The following is a 15,575-nucleotide window of genomic DNA, read 5'->3' as shown; positions in this document are numbered from 1 at the left end:
CCTGGGTCAGAGGCGAAAAGAAGAAGCAGAGGCTGGAGCTTTCTGGAGAATTTACTGACCAGCAGGGGTGGGAGTCACAGTGAGGCGCCTAACCGGGGCTGCCGCCGCGGGGCTCGGGAACCTTATTGCTGGGCCTGGGCCTCCCCCGGGCCCCTGCTCCGCGCCCCCACTGAGGGCCGCGGACGCACACGCCTCATGCACGTGCTCCCGTGTGCAGACGTGGGCGCACCCGGCTCCCGGCCGTGCTCCCCTCCGGCAGAACTGGCTCCGGCTCCGGAAAGCAGACGGACGGACGGAGAGACAGACGCGGGCGCACAGGAAGCCGCCTGTTTCCAGCGGCGGACGTGGTCCCGGGCTGGGCGGGCGGTCCCACCCGCGCCCCCGGTGCCGCCATCCCCGCACCCCCGCCCCGGCCCCACCCCGACCACCTTTATAAAAAGAAGAGGAGACAGCACCTTCCGCCGGACGCGCCCGACGGCCGCGGGCGCCCTGGCCCGGGCCGGCCGTCCAGTCCCGTGAGCGTGGGCGCGGTGGCCGGCGGCCCCGCGAGTCCTGCGCGCGGCTCAGAGGTGCCGCGGGCTCGGGTGACCGTTGTGGTAGAGTTTCTGCTTCACGTGCACCATGTTCCCGGCCGCCTCCTCGAACGGCCTGTGCGGCCGCCGGCCCAGCTCCCGCAGGCTGCACAGCTTGGGCAGCCAGGTCCACGAGCCGTCTGCAGGGCGGGGGGCGCGGTCAGGGTGTGGGCTGGTGGGCGGGGCCGGGAGTGGGCAAGGCGTGGGCGTGGGCGGGCGTGGCGTGGGGAGGGCGTGGCCCCGGAGCGGACGAGGCTGTCCCCGGGTCCCCGCGCCGCGCACTCACCGTAGCGCCGGCCGGCCCTCCAGGCGCGCACGGCGCAGTGCAGGACGCCGTCCATCCACACCAGGAACCAGCTGATGCAGAAGCCGAGCAGCAGCCCCAGCATGAGGTCGATCTCCTGCTTGGTGACGTTGTCTGTCACGAAGTAGTTCTCGGAGGCGTCCACCACAGACTGGTCCCCGTCGTACGGGATCACGTAGTGGACGTGGTGCCTGGGGGCGGCAGGGCGGGCTGGCACCTGTCCCGCGGGGCGGGCGGGGACCCCGCAGCAAGCTGCACCCGTTCGCCTGCGGGGGTCTTTGAAGCAGACCTTGTGGGGCGCCGAGGTCGGGAGGGGCCAGCGCACTCGCCCGGGACCCAGGTCACCATGTGGGAGGCTGCCCGCAGGATGGGAGTGTGCGAGGTCATAGGTCAGCGTGAAGTCCAGTGGCTGGCCTCCACACATCAGCCTCCTCCCTCCTCTGCCCAGCCCAGGGCTCAGAAGCAACCCTGACACGGTGACAGGAGCACAGCGCAGGTGGAGAAGGCGTTCCGGGGCGAGGGCCCAGGCGGGGTGTCCCCGCCCAGTGACGGGGTCACAGCCCGCCCGTGGGCCTGTGCCCAGAGGCCCCCGCTGGCTCCTGGGGCACTGCCCCTCTGGCCTCTCCCTCCCACCCTGCAGTCACTCCGCCCTTTCCTCAGCTTCCCCTCCAAGGAAAGCCGCATGGGATGAGCCCTGACTTGGGCCTCTGGTCTTCCTTTTGCCCCTCTGTCCCTTGCAGGAACCTCCCCTGCCCTAGTTCTCTGTGCTTGAGGCCCGGGGGCACCCCCTTAACCGTGCCCCACACAGATCCCGGCTCCTGGGACGGACCCTGGACCACGGTCCGTCCCCTGCATCCCAGCACCCACTGAGGCCTGGGCCGTTCCCCTCAGCCTCCCCTCCCTTGACAATCCAGGCGAAGGCCACACTAAACCCTCCCCACAAGGCTCCCTCCAGCCTCAGGCCTGCCTGGATCCTCTCTTCCTCCAGGAAGCCCTTTGGGCCCCACGATCCCGGGTGGGGTGGCCCTGCCCAGAGACCAGTACCCAGGGCAACAGACTCTGGGCTCCACGCCCCCCCCCCCCGACAGGAGGGCCGGGGAGAAGGAGCTGCTGGGCCCTGGGTGCCCGAGGCACGTGGGGTCCGTGCACCCTGAGCCCGCAGTCACCCTGGGGACCCTCCTTCCCCGAAGTGCAGGAGCCACCTCGGGGTGCTCCTGCCTGGCCCCCCTCCTACCGAGCCCCTCAGCTGGCTTCTCCAACTCTCCACCCCAGCACGCCCCCGCGGCCCCCCACGCCTGCTCTGAGCTCCAGCTGCCTGCATGGCGTCTCCACGTGGGATCTACAGACACCTCAAACTTGCACCTAAAAATAGCTCCTCCCTCCCCAACCCGCTTCTCCCCATCTTCCCTTGGTTACATGTCGACACCTCTGCCTGGTCTCCAGCTGAGATGGGTCCCCGTTCCCCCCCTCGTAACTGGACATGAGCCCCCTCCCCCCGCCCCCCAGGGACCTCCTCACAAACGGAAACCCCCCAGGACATCCCTGACCCCAGGCCCCTGCTGCCCGTCCATCACCGACACCCCTGTGCCAGCGGGGGCCACACAGTGCCTTCCTCCCAGCGGAGGCAGCAGCGGGCAGCCCCATCTCACCCCCCTCCCGCTCCCCTGGGGACTCCTGGAGCCCGTCCCGCTCAGCTTGTCCAGAGTAGAGTAGGTGGGGCCCTTGAGCAGGGGCCACCACACCCGGGTTAGTTGGAAAGGACTGCCCGACACATGGCGGCCGTAGCTCATGCGGTCACGGTTCGCCAATGGCCCTGATCAATCATCAATAAGAGATGGCGAACCATGGATGACCGCCCGGAACGCGTAGCAGCAGAGGACGCCCTTCGTCACCCGTTAGCAGTCCCGTCACCCTGGCCAGGCCCGGCCTCCCAGCAGCTGATAACACTGGGCATCGCCGCCATCTCCTGCCCGCCTGCCTTCTGGACCCCGACAGGGAGGGTCTTCCTCGGGACCACGACTTCCTACCCCTGGACAGGGCAGGAAACTTGAAGATGGCGTCACCAAGGAAGCCAGAAACGCCCCTGCAAGTAGGACAAGGCCAGGGCCCCAACCGCCCCGGGGGTGGGGGTGGGGGTGGGACCTCCAGGGGGTCAAAGGTCATGACCTGTGCCCCCATCACTGTCCCGGCATCTGCCGCTCTTCCCCTGCTCCTTGCCCTCCTCCTTCCTCCAAGTTAGGCAGGCCCCGGGGTGGGGGGGGCAGGTGGGGGCTCAGGTCACCTACGTGCACACGTATTTCCGTGATGTGTACATACATGTGTCCTGCCTGGGCCACGCATGTTGCATGTGTCTACCTGAGGTCGGACGCATGTTGTGTATACACGCCGGCCACATGCACAGGACATGGCGTGTATACCATGGACTCGGCCCATGAGCTCCACATGTGTGCATGTGCACGCTCGCCCGGGCACGAGCATGGTGCGTGTCACATGGAGAGGCACATGCACTGGGCTTTGCGCACAGCCATCCTCTCTGTGGGCACCGTGGCGTATGCACGGGTGTGCGCCCAGACACAGCCTGCCGGCACGCACGCTTCACAGCATTTACACACGTGTCCTCTGTGGGCACCGTGGCGTATGCACGGGTGTGCACCCAGACACAGCCTGCCGGCACGCACGCTTCACAGCATTTACACATGTGTCCTCTGTGGGCACCGTGGCGTATGCACGGGTGTGCGCCCAGACACAGCCTGCCGGCATGCACACTTCACAGCATTTACACACGTGTCCTCTGTGTAAAATTCTCCGTATTGGCATGTAGAAGGCACACAAGTGTGTGTGCGCCTTCTCTGCAAACGGGGTGTACATACAAGTAGAGTCCATTGTGGCAATGTGTGTACGTGGTTTGTACACAGAGGCCTGATATGCCAGACTGTACCCTGCAGACATTCACTGTGCCCACAGGGCGCACACGGGTGCTGTATATTGTGTTACACACATGTACTGCGCATACACATGCATGTTGTCAATATACAAGAATACTTTGTACACGGAATTTACACATCCTGTATGTAATGATGTGTACAAAGCACACATACATGGACACATACACACACGGAAACACTCTACGCCTACAGCAGGCGTGGCTCTCGTGTTGTCTGCGTCTAAGCTGTGCACTCAGGCCTCGCTGTGGCTTGCACTCCGTGGGCACTTGTTTTACACAATCCACGTGTACTCTGGACACTACATATGACCCATACACACACCCGGAACAAATACACTCTGAAAACACACCCTGTCTGCCCAGAAGGGCCTTGGTGTGAGGTCCTAGGCACATATGTGCAGGTCACACTGCAACAGCCCCACATGGAAAATGGGCCTTACTAATGTTTAGGGAGCTGAAGCCTGGGCCGGTGGCGGGCACACCTCCGGTCTCCGGGAGGGTCTCAGGACCCCCGCTTACACCCCCAGTCTGGGTCGGCCCAGGAAGCGTGGAGCTGACCTCCTGCCGTTCCTTGGCCTCGGGCCGTGTGCACCAGGCAGGAACACAGGGATCTCCGCGAGGGTGTGGCCACCCAGCCAGCCCTCTGGATGATTCTTGGCCAACACACGTGAGGGCCGTTTACACGCCCATCTCCATCTGCCCTGCTGCCCATGTTCTGCTTCGACACCTGGTCTGCACACACAGGCATGTAGCATGCTTAGTGAGGCATGAAACTGTCCTGTCTCTCACACACCCCTCGCCCAGTACGTGTGCACACGTCCCTGGAGCAGGAGTACAGGGCAGGGTCAAGAACACAAGTTCCCTGCCAGCCGCGTGGCCCTGGGCAAGTCTGCCTGCTCAGCCTCTGTCCGCTCTCTCGGGGCCCCAGCGTGCGTGGGGCTGAGGGGCTGCTGCGTGTGCGCACATGTATATGCACAGACGGTACACACATGCGCGTCTCATGAGAAGATGTTTATTTCGTACATGGACGTACAAACATGCATGGCCAGGAAGACTCCATCACTACATGTGCACAGAACGGGGGGGGGGGGTTGTCACAAAGTGGGCGTGGGGCCTGGGCTCTCCCCTCTCTCTGCCTGACCTTGAGCAGACTCCACCCCCGGCCTCAGTTCCTCCCGTGGACAGCGAGGGGGTTGGGCCAGATGCCCCTCAAGGTAGGCCCTGCCCACCTTGACCTTCCGCTCTTCCCCCTAGCTGGCTCCCAGGAAATGTCATGGACACAGCTCAGGGCCCAGGGAGGAGGATGGTGTCTGTCCTCTGTGGGCACAGCCGTGCGCAGGATCCCTCCCGGGACACCAGGCTGGGCTGCTGCTCTCCTGGCCTCCACGCCCCGGGCCAGGAGGCCCTGGACCCGTTCTGCCCGTCGCCCGCGGGCCCTTTCTCTAAAGGCAATTTGGGAGGGGGTCCCACTGCCTCGGGCATGCTCCCCGCTCCCGGAACACCTCTGTGCCGCGGAGGCTGGCCGGTCCTTCCCCCACCGGCCTGGCCCAGCTGGGCCTTGCAGCCCGGCCTGCATGGGGCTCGCTGGAGCCCCAGTGGGCCCCACCTCCACCCCACATGTGTGATCACGCGTGTGCCCCTCTGGGCGCAGACTCACCGGCCACAGTTGCAGTGGCAGACGCGGTCCTCGCCCCGCAGGTGCGGGAGGATGTAGTTGTGGAATCGGTCCAGCAGCGCGTTCATGTCCATCAAGCACGCGATGGCCTGGAAGAGCCCATGACCGGTCAGCGCCGAGGAGCGAGAGCCTGGGCCGGCGCCCCGAGGCGGGGGCCGACGCGCTGGGGATGGGGGAGCGCAGGCCGCGCGGGCCGGTAAACAAGGCGCGGGAGGGGGAGGCGGCGCGCGGGCGCGGAGGCGGGAGCGGGTGCGGGTGCGGGGAGCGGGCGCGCGGGAAGCCCCTCCGCTCACCATCACGATCGACGCCCCCAGAATCATGAAGATCATGGTGTTGGCGCTCATGGACATCGGGCGGGGCCGGGCCGGGCCGGAGCGCCGCCCCCCGGCCCCGGCGCCCCCCCGGCCCCGGCCCGATGCTGAGCCCCCGCCGCCTCTGCAGAGGTCAGCCCGCCGCGCACCCACCGCCGCCGGCCGGGGAGGAGGCGCGGGGCCGGCGCGGGGCAGGGGACACGGCGCTCCCGGGGTCCTCGGCCGCCCGGCCCGCGCGCTCGCCGCGCCCGCCGCGCTCCGCTCCGCCCTCGGCTCTGCCTCCCGCCCTGCGCGCGGCGCAGCTCCGGCCCCCTCCCCCCGCGGCCTCCCCCGCGCCCGCCTCCCGGGAGGGACCTCGCCGCCCGCGGCCGCTCGCCCCCGCGACGCCGGCCGGACCCCTCCCCGGGGGCCGCAGGGCCCGCTCGCCCCCATCTGGCCAGTGCCGGCCCTGGCTGCCTGCCCAGCGCCCCTGGACCAAGGGCCGCGTCCCGTCCCGACCCGCCGGGGCGATCCCGGAGAGGCCCCGGGCTTCCTTCCGCTCTCCTCCTCCCCACTTCTCAGCTGGAGGCCCCTCCTCCCCGCCCTCCCGGGGTCGCCGGGTGAGGGGCTGCGGGCAGGCTGGTCAGCACCCAGCCTCCTACGGCAAGAGGCTGCCTTTAGTGGAGGGGCCGCAGGGTCGCTGCCAGGGATGTCACTCCGGAGCCATGGCCACATGGCGCAAGGATGGGGCCCAACAAAGGCTAAAGGATCCCCCACTGCGGGGGCAGGGCCAGCCTCAGCCCCAGCTCTCCTCAGGGGTGGGCCACGAAGCTCAGAGGCCCAGATTGGGACCCCTGACGTGGCTGCCCCATGTCGCTGGGTGCGGGGGAGGGGTCACTGGGCCAGCCCATCGTCCACAGGCCGGGGACAGCACTGCCCACAGAGGAGTCCCCACACTTCCCCACGGGGGCCCTGAGATTTTCCATGGCTGCGGAAACCAGGAGGGGTCACCAGGCATGAGCGGGTCCCCACCCAGGGAGCAGGTGCCACATTCCTCCAGAGTCCCAGTGGACAGGAGGCCCTCGGGGTGGTGCTAGAGAGCTCAGCTTGACCCACAGGCCCGGACTGCCGTCTGAGGCCCCTGACGGGAGGGCCAGGCCAGGCAGGGTACTCTGGATGAAGCCAGGACGAAGAGCAACATCTACTGATTAGACAATGGCAGGTTCTTTCCCAAAAAGTACAGCCTGTTGCTTTATTCAGGGATTTGTACATTGCAGCCAGTTAGGGGAGACGGGAAAGGGGCGCTCAGGGAGAGGCAGATGGCTGGGGGGAAATGTGCTATCAACCGTTTTTTTCTTTTTTGGTTAAAGAAAAAAAACTATAATCAATATCCCACTCATAAGTAAAAGTGGGATGGGAAAAACTTGATTGTTTGTAATCTGGCATTTATGTGTATCTTCTCATTTCATATGTACAGTTTATTTGGGCACTGCTACCGCTGACCGGCAGAATACCTAAAGGTAAAAACAAATATCAGGAAGGAAGAAGTATTAACAAAAGGAAGCTCAGCAAGATGGCTCCAGGCGGGGGGCGGGCCATCAGTAGAAGCAGACGGTGTGCAGGAAGGTCCTGCCGCTCTTCTCCTCAAACTCCTGCAGCAGCTCGTCAATCTCGTTCTCCATGTCCTCCGTGTGCTGGATCTGGAGCCACAGGAGAGCCGCCCTGAGCCGCCCGCCCACAACAGGCAGCCCCGGCCTGGTGCGTGCGGGGCGGGGCCGAGGGGAGCCCGACAGGGATGGGACACCGAGCAGCTGCAGCAGGGAGGGTGGCCTCAGATGCCACACATATGCGCACTGCAGATGCTCGACGCCGGCACTGTCCCCACCCTGTAAACGAGCAGACCCGACCCAGACGGCACCGTCGCGGGCCCGCAGTCAGCCAGTGAGGAAGCCCAGGGGCCGTCCCACGCGCTGTAGGGGGTTGAGCAGCACCTGCGGCCCCCAGCCGCCAGCTGCCACTCGCGTCTCTCCCGGCCGTGAGGCCCACCGGGTGTGTGGTTAGATGTCCCCTGGTGGAGAACCACTGCCCTGGAAGGAGGCGGCCCTGCCAGGGGACAGCCCCAGGGTGGTCCGGGGCCAGCTCCTCAGCCCGCCTGTCCTGGCAAGGGCTGGCCTGCAGCCAAGGCACCTCGTTGCCCCCAGTCTCGGCCTGTGAGCAGTGCCTCTCCTCTGCAAGCTCTCGCCAGCTGGACCCAAGTGGGTGTCACGTGTGCTATTTCTGGGCGTGTCATTCCCTTCAGCCCTGCCTTTTGCATGATGGCCAGATCATGGGAACAATTGCTGGAGCTTCAGCAGCCACCTTGGACCATGAGACACCTTGGGAACAGAAGCTGTGCTGGGCAAAGTAACAAGAGAGCAGGGGCCTGGGCCCCTCACACAGCAAACCCGTCCAGGCCTGCCTGTCTCCAGACTTCTTGGTTAAGCCTCTTGTTTTCTTCATTTTTCTATCACTCACAGTTAGTTGGCCTAAATGCAAAAGCCACAGGCCAAAGATATGACAAGACATATGAGTTGGGTAGGTCCTTTTGTCACATCTAAGAGGAAATGTTTGGCTCTGAGCACAGCTGCACAGTGGCTGCAAAAGCTCTTGGGGTTTCCTGCACAAGGGAAGATGCCCAGGGCCACTCAGGGAGGGCTGGACGTTGAATGAGAAGTGCGGGGGCAGAAGAGGACCAGAGCCCTTTGACGCCACCTCTGGGGGCTCCCAGGCTCCTCTAGCTGTTTGGGGTCTTGGCAGGGGGCCTAAGTCCTGGGAGCCATCTCCACAGAAGCCAGACCCGGGCAGGTCACTCACCACTGCAATCAACTTAAAACGCTCAAAGGTGGATTCTTTAGCCAAAGCTGACTCGGTGACTGTCACCCGTGGGCACCTCTGCACTTGCGGGTTTTAACGTTTGGCAATAAGCAGACCGTGAACCGAGTGGTGTGCTCGTCACGTTCACGCCGAAGCCCTTGTGCGCAGGACACAGGCCCGCCCAGGGCCCGATACTCACGCACTGGCAGAGCTCACAGATGAGGAACGCCCCCAGGGTGGCCTCCTCGTGGTTGTCCTGGATGTCCACATTGATCACATGCACAGGCTGGCAGGTCTCCTGCTCCCTGGAATTCAGATCTGACCGTGACAAGAGGACGGAAGTCAGAGGCCTCAGAACAGAGCGCAGGAGGCTGCGCGCCGCCCAGCCTTCCCCAGCCTTCGGGGATACAGTTAAGGACCGACATCAGAGCATCTGACCAGGCCGAGCACTCCCCGCCCCGCACCCCGGGAGGAGCCTCATGCCGGATACGGCTGGGACCGCAGGAAAGCTCGTGCTCGTGAAACTGGACCCCAGGCCACCTGGTCACACCCGCAAACTCCAGCCTGTCCCACGGGAGAGCACCCTCACTTACAAAGCACCAGGCCCCACTCCCTCCGCACCACACGTGCTCTTTCTGTGCCACAAAGGCCCTAAACCCGCACTATGTTGTTGGCCAGCACAGGTGGTTTTGCCCTGGTGAACACGATCAGCCCAAAGGCCACCATCTCCTGCCCCTACCCCCCTCCCAGGGCCCACACAGGTCAGGGGCCCTCTGTCCACCTCTCCATGGCCTTGCCCGATTTCCCCTGCCTGCCGGAGCCCAAAGACGCACCAGGAACCCTTCTCCAGCCCTGGGCCAGGGACAGACACCACGCACAGGGCAGCCCGCTGCCTCAGAGGCGCTGGACGCACAGCAGGACAGAGGGCGCGGCACAGGGCCGGGCGCTGGGGCTGCTGCGCTTACCTTCCACCACCTGGTCGTACACCCGCTCTTCACAGGTGAGGATCAGATCAAACAGATCTTTGCAGTTCTGGAACCTTTCTGGCCGGGGCTTGATCCTCTTATTTCTGTCCAGCATGTGTAAAATGCCGTTCTGCGTGTAGCTGAGTGCCCGAGTTAAGGAACTCTGGATAAAGGCCCCGCCCCACCCAGCGTCCGCGTAGGTGCAGCCCCCCCGCCCCCCCCCCCCAGCAGGAGCATCAGGGCGACAGAGGCGCGGAGGCACGTGGCGGCAGGCTGGGCCGCGACCCCCCATCCCGCAGGAGACAAGTCAGGTGAGCGTGCTCGCTCCCAGCCCAGCCTCCCGGCTGCCCTCGGAGCCACGCCTCTCCAGAAAGCAGACCTAGTGTCTGCAGCCTTCTCCCAGGTCCGTGTTCCCCCGACCAGGGATCGAAGCTGCACCCCCTGCAGTGGAAGCTCAGAGTCTTAACCACTGGGCCGCCAGGAAGTCACTGATGGCCTTTTTCGTCCTGCAGCATCTTGGCAAACGCTCATGCTGAACCCAAGCCCTTCGGCAAAGACAAAGCTAACCTGGAAACCCAATCCCAAGCCTAGCTCAGCGTGGCAGTGAGGAAATCCGGAAGCCCACCCAAGAAAGGACACGAAGAGCGTCCAGGAGGGAGAAGCCTTGGGTGAGCTGAGAGCAGAGTGAAGGGAGCCCAGGCCCAGGACCCGGAAGGGCCGAGTCCCTCGGAGCTCGGATGGGCCGCACAGGCCCCGCGGTCGAGGTCTGTGCCAAGCAGGCGGCCCTGAGCTGGAAGTGCCTCCTCTGGGACCCTCCAGACAGGACCCCACCCCCACCCCCACCCCCAACCCCGATGGCTGTGTCCTCGGCCCCAGGAGAGGGCTCACCGCCCCAAAGACGAAGCCCGTGGTCTCTAAGGGTCATTCCGGAACCTTTGGAACAAGCATGTTGCCCACTCTACTCAGGAACACAGACGAGCTGATTTAGGAACTCTGAGGGATACATTTACTGTCTTTCCCAGATTTTAAGTTATGAGAGTTTATTTCAATAAGCTCGTATTACTCAAAATACATTTCCTACCTTCTTGGATGGTGAAAACGGCTTTTAAAATACATTTAATTAAGAGTTTTCACTTGAAAAGACACTTGACTGTCAGCTGTGGGGCGTTCTTGGTTCTTGCCGTTTTTTGGACGAGCGTAATACCCACGGCCACCTCACGCTGGCCTGCGTCCCCGGGCTGGCCCTGCCACCTCCTGGCTGCCCACAGCGGCTGCGCTGATACAGCTAGGTCTTCCTCCCCAGAACCTGGTCCTTCGGACGCCTGGCACCCACGTCCGGCAGAAAGACACGGGCCAGGGAGGCCCCGCGTGGTGCAGGGCTGGTGGTGGAGCTCCCTGCACTCCCACGGTGGCTCCGAGACCGGCCACCCAGACGGCCCGGCTTCACGTGACACCAAGGCTCACGGTGACGGCCCCCTAGGAGGGGAGGCCACCAGGTGCTCGGGGGCTCCTCAGGGTCCCCAGCAGTCTTGCAAAGCCCCTTCCTTCTTTCCTTGACCCTCAATCATGGACATAGATGATGTAACAGATGAAACTCAGCTGCACGTAACTGAGGACAAAAGGCCTAGTTCAGAGATCAAAGCCTCACCTTCATCGGTGTAACAAGGAAGGAGTAACAGGGACATTTTGCGACTGTTTTCTGGCAAATCCCAGAGATGCAGGGCCCAGGCCGTGCCAGGCAGGACCAACGACAGCGCATGCTGGGTGTGGGGGTGGGGGGGGTGGGGGTCCTTGAGGATAAAACCACAAAACACTGGATTCCCAGGGACCTGCCTGAACTCCCGCCTCCACACCACGGTGAGACAGGAAAAGTGGGGATCAAGATGGCGACAGTTGTCTGCCACCAAGACAAAGCCTTCATTAGGGTCTGGCTTCTGAGGGAAGGCCCATGCTCTGTGCACGGAGGGAGGGAGGGAGGGAGGGAGGGAGGAGGGTAGCGTGCTCACCCCACGGAGGTTGGGATGCTGCAGACGCAGGGGCCGAGCACTCCTGGTTGAGCCACGACCTGCAGGGGCTGAGGCAGCAGGGCCCCCCTGCAGGGCCCTGGCCACTCGAGGCATCTGCACCGAACCCATCAAGGCCGAGCCCGTGGACCAGAGCTGCAAGGGAACCGGGCAGCCAGGACCACCCCCTGGGGCCCTGCCAGGTGGGAAGGACACGTTAGGTCCCTAGAACCACTCCCACCCCACACGGGTGCTCCCGCAGCCAACAGCGACCTTGGGCCCAGAGGCAGCGGCAGGCCTGGCTGACCACAGTGGGTAAAGGGCCAGCCGACCTGCCGAGGCAGGAAGCCTCCTCGAGGGAGGGAGAGCTGGCTGGGGCCTCCCTTTGAGCTCACACACTTGTCAGAAATAAACCCCCCGGGCGGGGAAAGCCAGCTCAAGAGCCCAACCCAGGCAGACAGGGGCCCCGGTGGGTGCAGGCAGAGAACGCGGTGTCTGGGCCCCGCCCCTGCTCCACGTCCGCGGGGCTGCAGCCGTGCACCCCAGCTCACACCTGGATCCGCTGCACCTTCAGAGGGCTGGTCTCCCCCTCTCACCTGGGACAGATGAAGGGCGGCGTGGGCACCTCCTCTGCGGTGCAGATCCGCAGCTCCTCAAGGGTGGGGGCCCCAGAAAGACGAGAGGTTCTGTCTGCTGCCACAGGAAGTACGACAACAAAGGATCGTTCTGAAACACTCTGGGGTCCTACCCATCAAACAATGCAGACCCTGTCGGCGGAGAGGACGTGCTCTCTAAACTGCTACATGAGCACCGGCAAGCCTGCTGGAGCGACCCCGCGGGGAGCACTCAGATTCAGGATGGGCCCAGGGACTGTCCTGAGGGGAACACAGCAGGCACAGGGGGCTCGTGTCCAAAGTTCAAGGGCAAAAGGCAAACATACTGGAGGGTTTGCGATGCACCCACAGGGACCACAGACCGGCCTCGAGCCAGGACCTGGGCCTGGAGGCTGCCCGCCCGGGATGGCAGAACCTGCTCTGATCCGGGTGCCCGAGGGCTCCAGTCTGCTCTATTTCAAGGCAACTTCTCAGATGTGAGGTTCAGCCCCCAACCACGAGTTCATCCTACGTACGTGTGCTCAGCACAGAAAACAGGCTCAGCTGAACGCTTCTGTCTCAACAGCGATGCTGAGAGATGCGGGCCTGACTGCGTCTGGCGGACGTGACTTGCGGGCGCCCAAGGCAACGCCTTCCCGAGCCCTCGGAGCGCAAGCATATCATTCCTCCTGCCGCCCCAGCCCAGCCGTGTGGGGGGATTTGGCGAGGATGCGGCTCTGCTTCCCGTCGGACAAGGAGGGCCCGGGAGGTGGGCAGAGGGGGCCAGGCCAGCACAGAGCAGGGCCCGGTGCGCAGAGCCCACGCTGGGAACCTGGGGTCAAAGCAGAGATGCCCCCTGTGAAGGCAGGTGGCTGAGGGCAGAGGCTGGGGCCAGACCAGTGAGGAGACAGATGGGCCGATTCCAGGGCGGGGGTGAGGCGCCGACAGAACCCACATACGGGGTCAGACGCTCCCTCGGAGGTTTAACAGTGGAGCCCACGCCCCCACGTCCCCTCCCAGCCCAGGGCCCAGGCCTCTGCCGAGGACCGGCCAGGCTCCCGCTCCCCCAGGGACAGAAGCGCTTCCCTTCCCAGGGTCGGAGGTGAGACAGTTCAGGCTGGTCGCGCACAAACATCACCCGGCGCATGTGATGGAGGCAAACCTGGGAAGAGACAGCCTCGGAACCCCGAGAACGGAAGCAGGATCTCCAGGTAGAGTCAGAACCCCGAGGAAGAGGGCGAGGGGGCCAGGGGCAGTGCCAACTGAACCCTGTCGGGAAGGCGCTTCCGCCAAGTGGCCTCCCAGGCCCGCCGGCTGCCATCACCCGTGTTCTCTCCCAACAGCCAGGCCCGGGAGCCCGGCTCTGCCCCCGCACCGGGGCTCTGGGAATGGAACGGGCAGGGGCGGCTCGGGCAGGCCCTGGCTGGACCGTTGCGGTGTGTGCTTCACCGAGAGAGGACGCCCTCATCCGAGCTGTTCCTCGGACGCTGACCCAGCGGAGCCCAAGGACGTTCTGGTCCATCGGCATCAGCACCTCTGCCCCCAAACGCCACCAGGCGTTTCCCGCTTCGAGGCTTCGCCTGGGGTGTGAACCCAAATCCCATGGCACCTTCCAACCTAATTCTACTTCCAGTTCTGAGCTTGATCCAACTGAAACAGAAGACGCAACACCCCTCACACAGGGGCCCAAGTGCCTCTGCGGGAAGGTCCTCGAAGACAAGGACCAGCCCCCGGCTGGCAGAGCTCAGGCACTCGCTGGCCTGGACGGGTGACCACTGGCCAGCCACGCCCCGGGCAAGAGCTGGGGCTTCTGCAAACCCACTGGGCCGAGCACAGCACCAAGGCAAGCAGGACCTCGTGCCTCTGGAAGCCCACGGTGACCTCCCAACTCCAAATCCAGGAGTCTGGACCCCTGGTCAGCGGCCCTGCGCTCTTCTCTGCTGGATTCAAGACTCCACTCAGAGCCCTGCCCACCTGTGGGGCTTCCCTCTGGGGTGCCCGTCCCAGGGGAGGGGGAGGCAGCCAGGAGCCCCCTCCCAGCACATGAAGCCTCCTGGGCACTGAGCGGATGTGCAGCTCTGCAGGGAGACGGGCCTCCCACCCCATCTTGGGAACAATTTAATCATTTTGCTCAAATTTTAGCCTCACTACCTAACGACAACCTTGCCACCTTCATTTCAGATGGGCACCAACCGAGGCTGCACGGGTCCAGCCCTCACCCATGCCTTCCCTGTGCTGCCAACAGTCTGCTGTCACAACACCCCCAGGGTTTTGGGTCAGAGCCATTAGCCTCATAAGGCCTCGTGAAAAGCACAAGCCCGAGAAGCAGTCACTGGCCGCTGGGGGAGGCAGGACAGGTGACAACCTCGTGTCTGTGAAACGCCACATCCCCAGACGGAAAACTTAAGAACAAACTGGGTGCCGCAGACATGCGTGCTGCACAAAGGACGCCCTGGAGGACAGCGCAGGGAGCCACGGGATGCATAACTGGGCCATTTTTTGGAACAGGTACCACATAGAAAGAGAATGATGAAAATTAGAAAAACAAACCTCTTGAGCAGCATGTGCAGAGAGGGTGCTCCAAACGGCCTGAGGCCCACAGGGACCAGAAGCCTCTCTCTTGTGAACCGCGGTGGGGCCGGGGCCAGGCGAGCAAGGCCACCGGCAGCCAGGAAAGGGCAGGACAAACCGAAGCAGAGGAGCGACTACAACTCCCCAGACTGCAACGTAGCAGCGAGGTCGCTTTGGTTGGGCCAAAGTCAGCAGAAAATGAATCGGGAAGTAGCAAATACGTTTCATCCGTAATCATGTTCTACGTGTGACCAGCTGCACCCACACTAGTCACAGGCCCGGCTTCCAGAGCACGTCCCGGTCGTGTGGAGACCCCCGGAGGGCAGCTGCCACCCCCCCCCCCCCCGCCAAGAACACAGCCTGGGCCGGCAGGCGAGGAACACTCACCCGTCTGATCAACCAGGGCCCCGCCACCAGCCCTCCCGGGACGGGCACAGCATCCTAGGGGCTCTGCTCGCCCGGCCTCTTCTGCACAGGGCCTGGGGCCCGGGAGGTGAGAACCCGCCATCCCTCTTCTTCAAAGGAAACACTCCCTGCACAATGGTGTTAGAAACAAAACAAAACAAAACAAAACAAAACAAAACAAAACAGTGACGGCCAGAAAGCAGACTCTGCAACCCTCCAGTCCAATGTCTCCTCCTCAGAAACCCGACCTCAGAAGCCGCCTTAACTCAGCCCGAAGGGGACAGATGGCAGAGACAGACTACACCGTCTAACCAGGTGCGGCTTTAGCAGACTTTAAACAATAAAAGTGGGGCTTCCCTGGTGGTGCAGTGGTTAAGAATCCGCCTGCCAATGCAGGGGA

The 15,575-nt window shown here is 63.9% G+C and overlaps 3 protein-coding genes across 6 annotated transcripts in view; all 3 read right to left on the bottom strand.

Annotated features, from left to right (window-relative positions):
• Positions 1-33: 33 nt before the first annotated feature.
• Positions 34-6,087, bottom strand: TMEM240 (transmembrane protein 240). Its single transcript, XM_082404835.1, has 4 exons — positions 5,789-6,087; positions 5,478-5,584; positions 859-1,067; positions 34-712 (listed from the first exon to the last, which is right to left on the bottom strand). The coding sequence occupies exons 1-4, from the start codon at positions 5,843-5,845 to the stop codon at positions 564-566; spliced, it is 522 nt and encodes a 173-aa protein (XP_082260961.1). The 5' UTR covers positions 5,846-6,087; the 3' UTR covers positions 34-563.
• Positions 6,088-7,008: 921 nt separating this feature from the next.
• Positions 7,009-15,575, bottom strand: part of SSU72 (SSU72 homolog, RNA polymerase II CTD phosphatase) — a 25,098-nt gene continuing 16,531 nt past the window's right edge. Inside the window, exons 3-5 of the mRNA XM_082404922.1 lie at positions 9,604-9,743; positions 8,838-8,956; positions 7,009-7,485 (exon numbers count right to left, since the gene is read on the bottom strand). Coding sequence (XP_082261048.1) covers positions 7,384-7,485; positions 8,838-8,956; positions 9,604-9,743 — 361 coding nt within the window. The 3' untranslated portion in view covers positions 7,009-7,383. The remainder of the gene's footprint in view (positions 7,486-8,837; positions 8,957-9,603; positions 9,744-15,575) is intronic.
• LOC309634599 (uncharacterized protein) lies at positions 9,822-15,303 on the bottom strand. 4 transcript variants are annotated; one of them, XM_082404911.1, is made up of 4 exons: positions 15,158-15,303; positions 12,203-12,299; positions 11,610-11,802; positions 9,822-11,212 (listed from the first exon to the last, which is right to left on the bottom strand). In XM_082404911.1, the coding sequence occupies exons 1-4, from the start codon at positions 15,276-15,278 to the stop codon at positions 11,168-11,170; spliced, it is 456 nt and encodes a 151-aa protein (XP_082261037.1). In that variant the 5' UTR covers positions 15,279-15,303; the 3' UTR covers positions 9,822-11,167. The 4 variants fall into 4 exon arrangements, 1 of the variants encoding a protein (XP_082261037.1); XR_014248221.1 differs by lacking the exon at positions 15,158-15,303 and adding exons at positions 12,736-13,031; positions 14,750-15,123 and having other exon boundaries at positions 9,908-12,299; XR_014248219.1 differs by lacking the exon at positions 15,158-15,303 and adding an exon at positions 12,736-15,151 and having other exon boundaries at positions 10,840-12,299.

This window comes from Balaenoptera borealis (genome assembly GCF_965194805.1).
Source record: "Balaenoptera borealis genome assembly, chromosome: 1".
NCBI classification, from domain to species: domain Eukaryota; kingdom Metazoa; phylum Chordata; class Mammalia; order Artiodactyla; family Balaenopteridae; genus Balaenoptera; species Balaenoptera borealis.
Note: the sequence above shows the minus strand (reverse complement) of the source record. Positions and strands in the feature narration are given on the sequence as shown.

What these genes read in the sequence shown, in the direction of transcription:
- TMEM240 (XM_082404835.1), bottom strand. Translation starts at nt 5,845, where the DNA reads ATGTCCATGAGCGCCAACACCATGATCTTCATGATTCTGGGGGCGTCG. An exon ending in TGCCACTGCAACTGTGGCCG is followed by an intron (nt 1,068 to 5,477) that starts GTGAGTCTGCGC and finishes TGCCGCCCCCAG; the next exon opens with GCACCACGTCCACTACGTGA. An exon ending in GAGGGCCGGCCGGCGCTACG is followed by an intron (nt 713 to 858) that starts GTGAGTGCGCGG and finishes CCCGCCCTGCAG; the next exon opens with ACGGCTCGTGGACCTGGCTG.
- LOC309634599 (XM_082404911.1), bottom strand. Translation starts at nt 15,278, where the DNA reads ATGGCGGGTTCTCACCTCCCGGGCCCCAGGCCCTGTGCAGAAGAGGCC. An exon ending in GGCCCTGGTTGATCAGACGG is followed by an intron (nt 12,300 to 15,157) that starts GTGAGTGTTCCT and finishes TTCCTGTGGCAG; the next exon opens with CAGACAGAACCTCTCGTCTT. An exon ending in CCGCCCTTCATCTGTCCCAG is followed by an intron (nt 11,803 to 12,202) that starts GTGAGAGGGGGA and finishes CCCACCTGGCAG; the next exon opens with GGCCCCAGGGGGTGGTCCTG.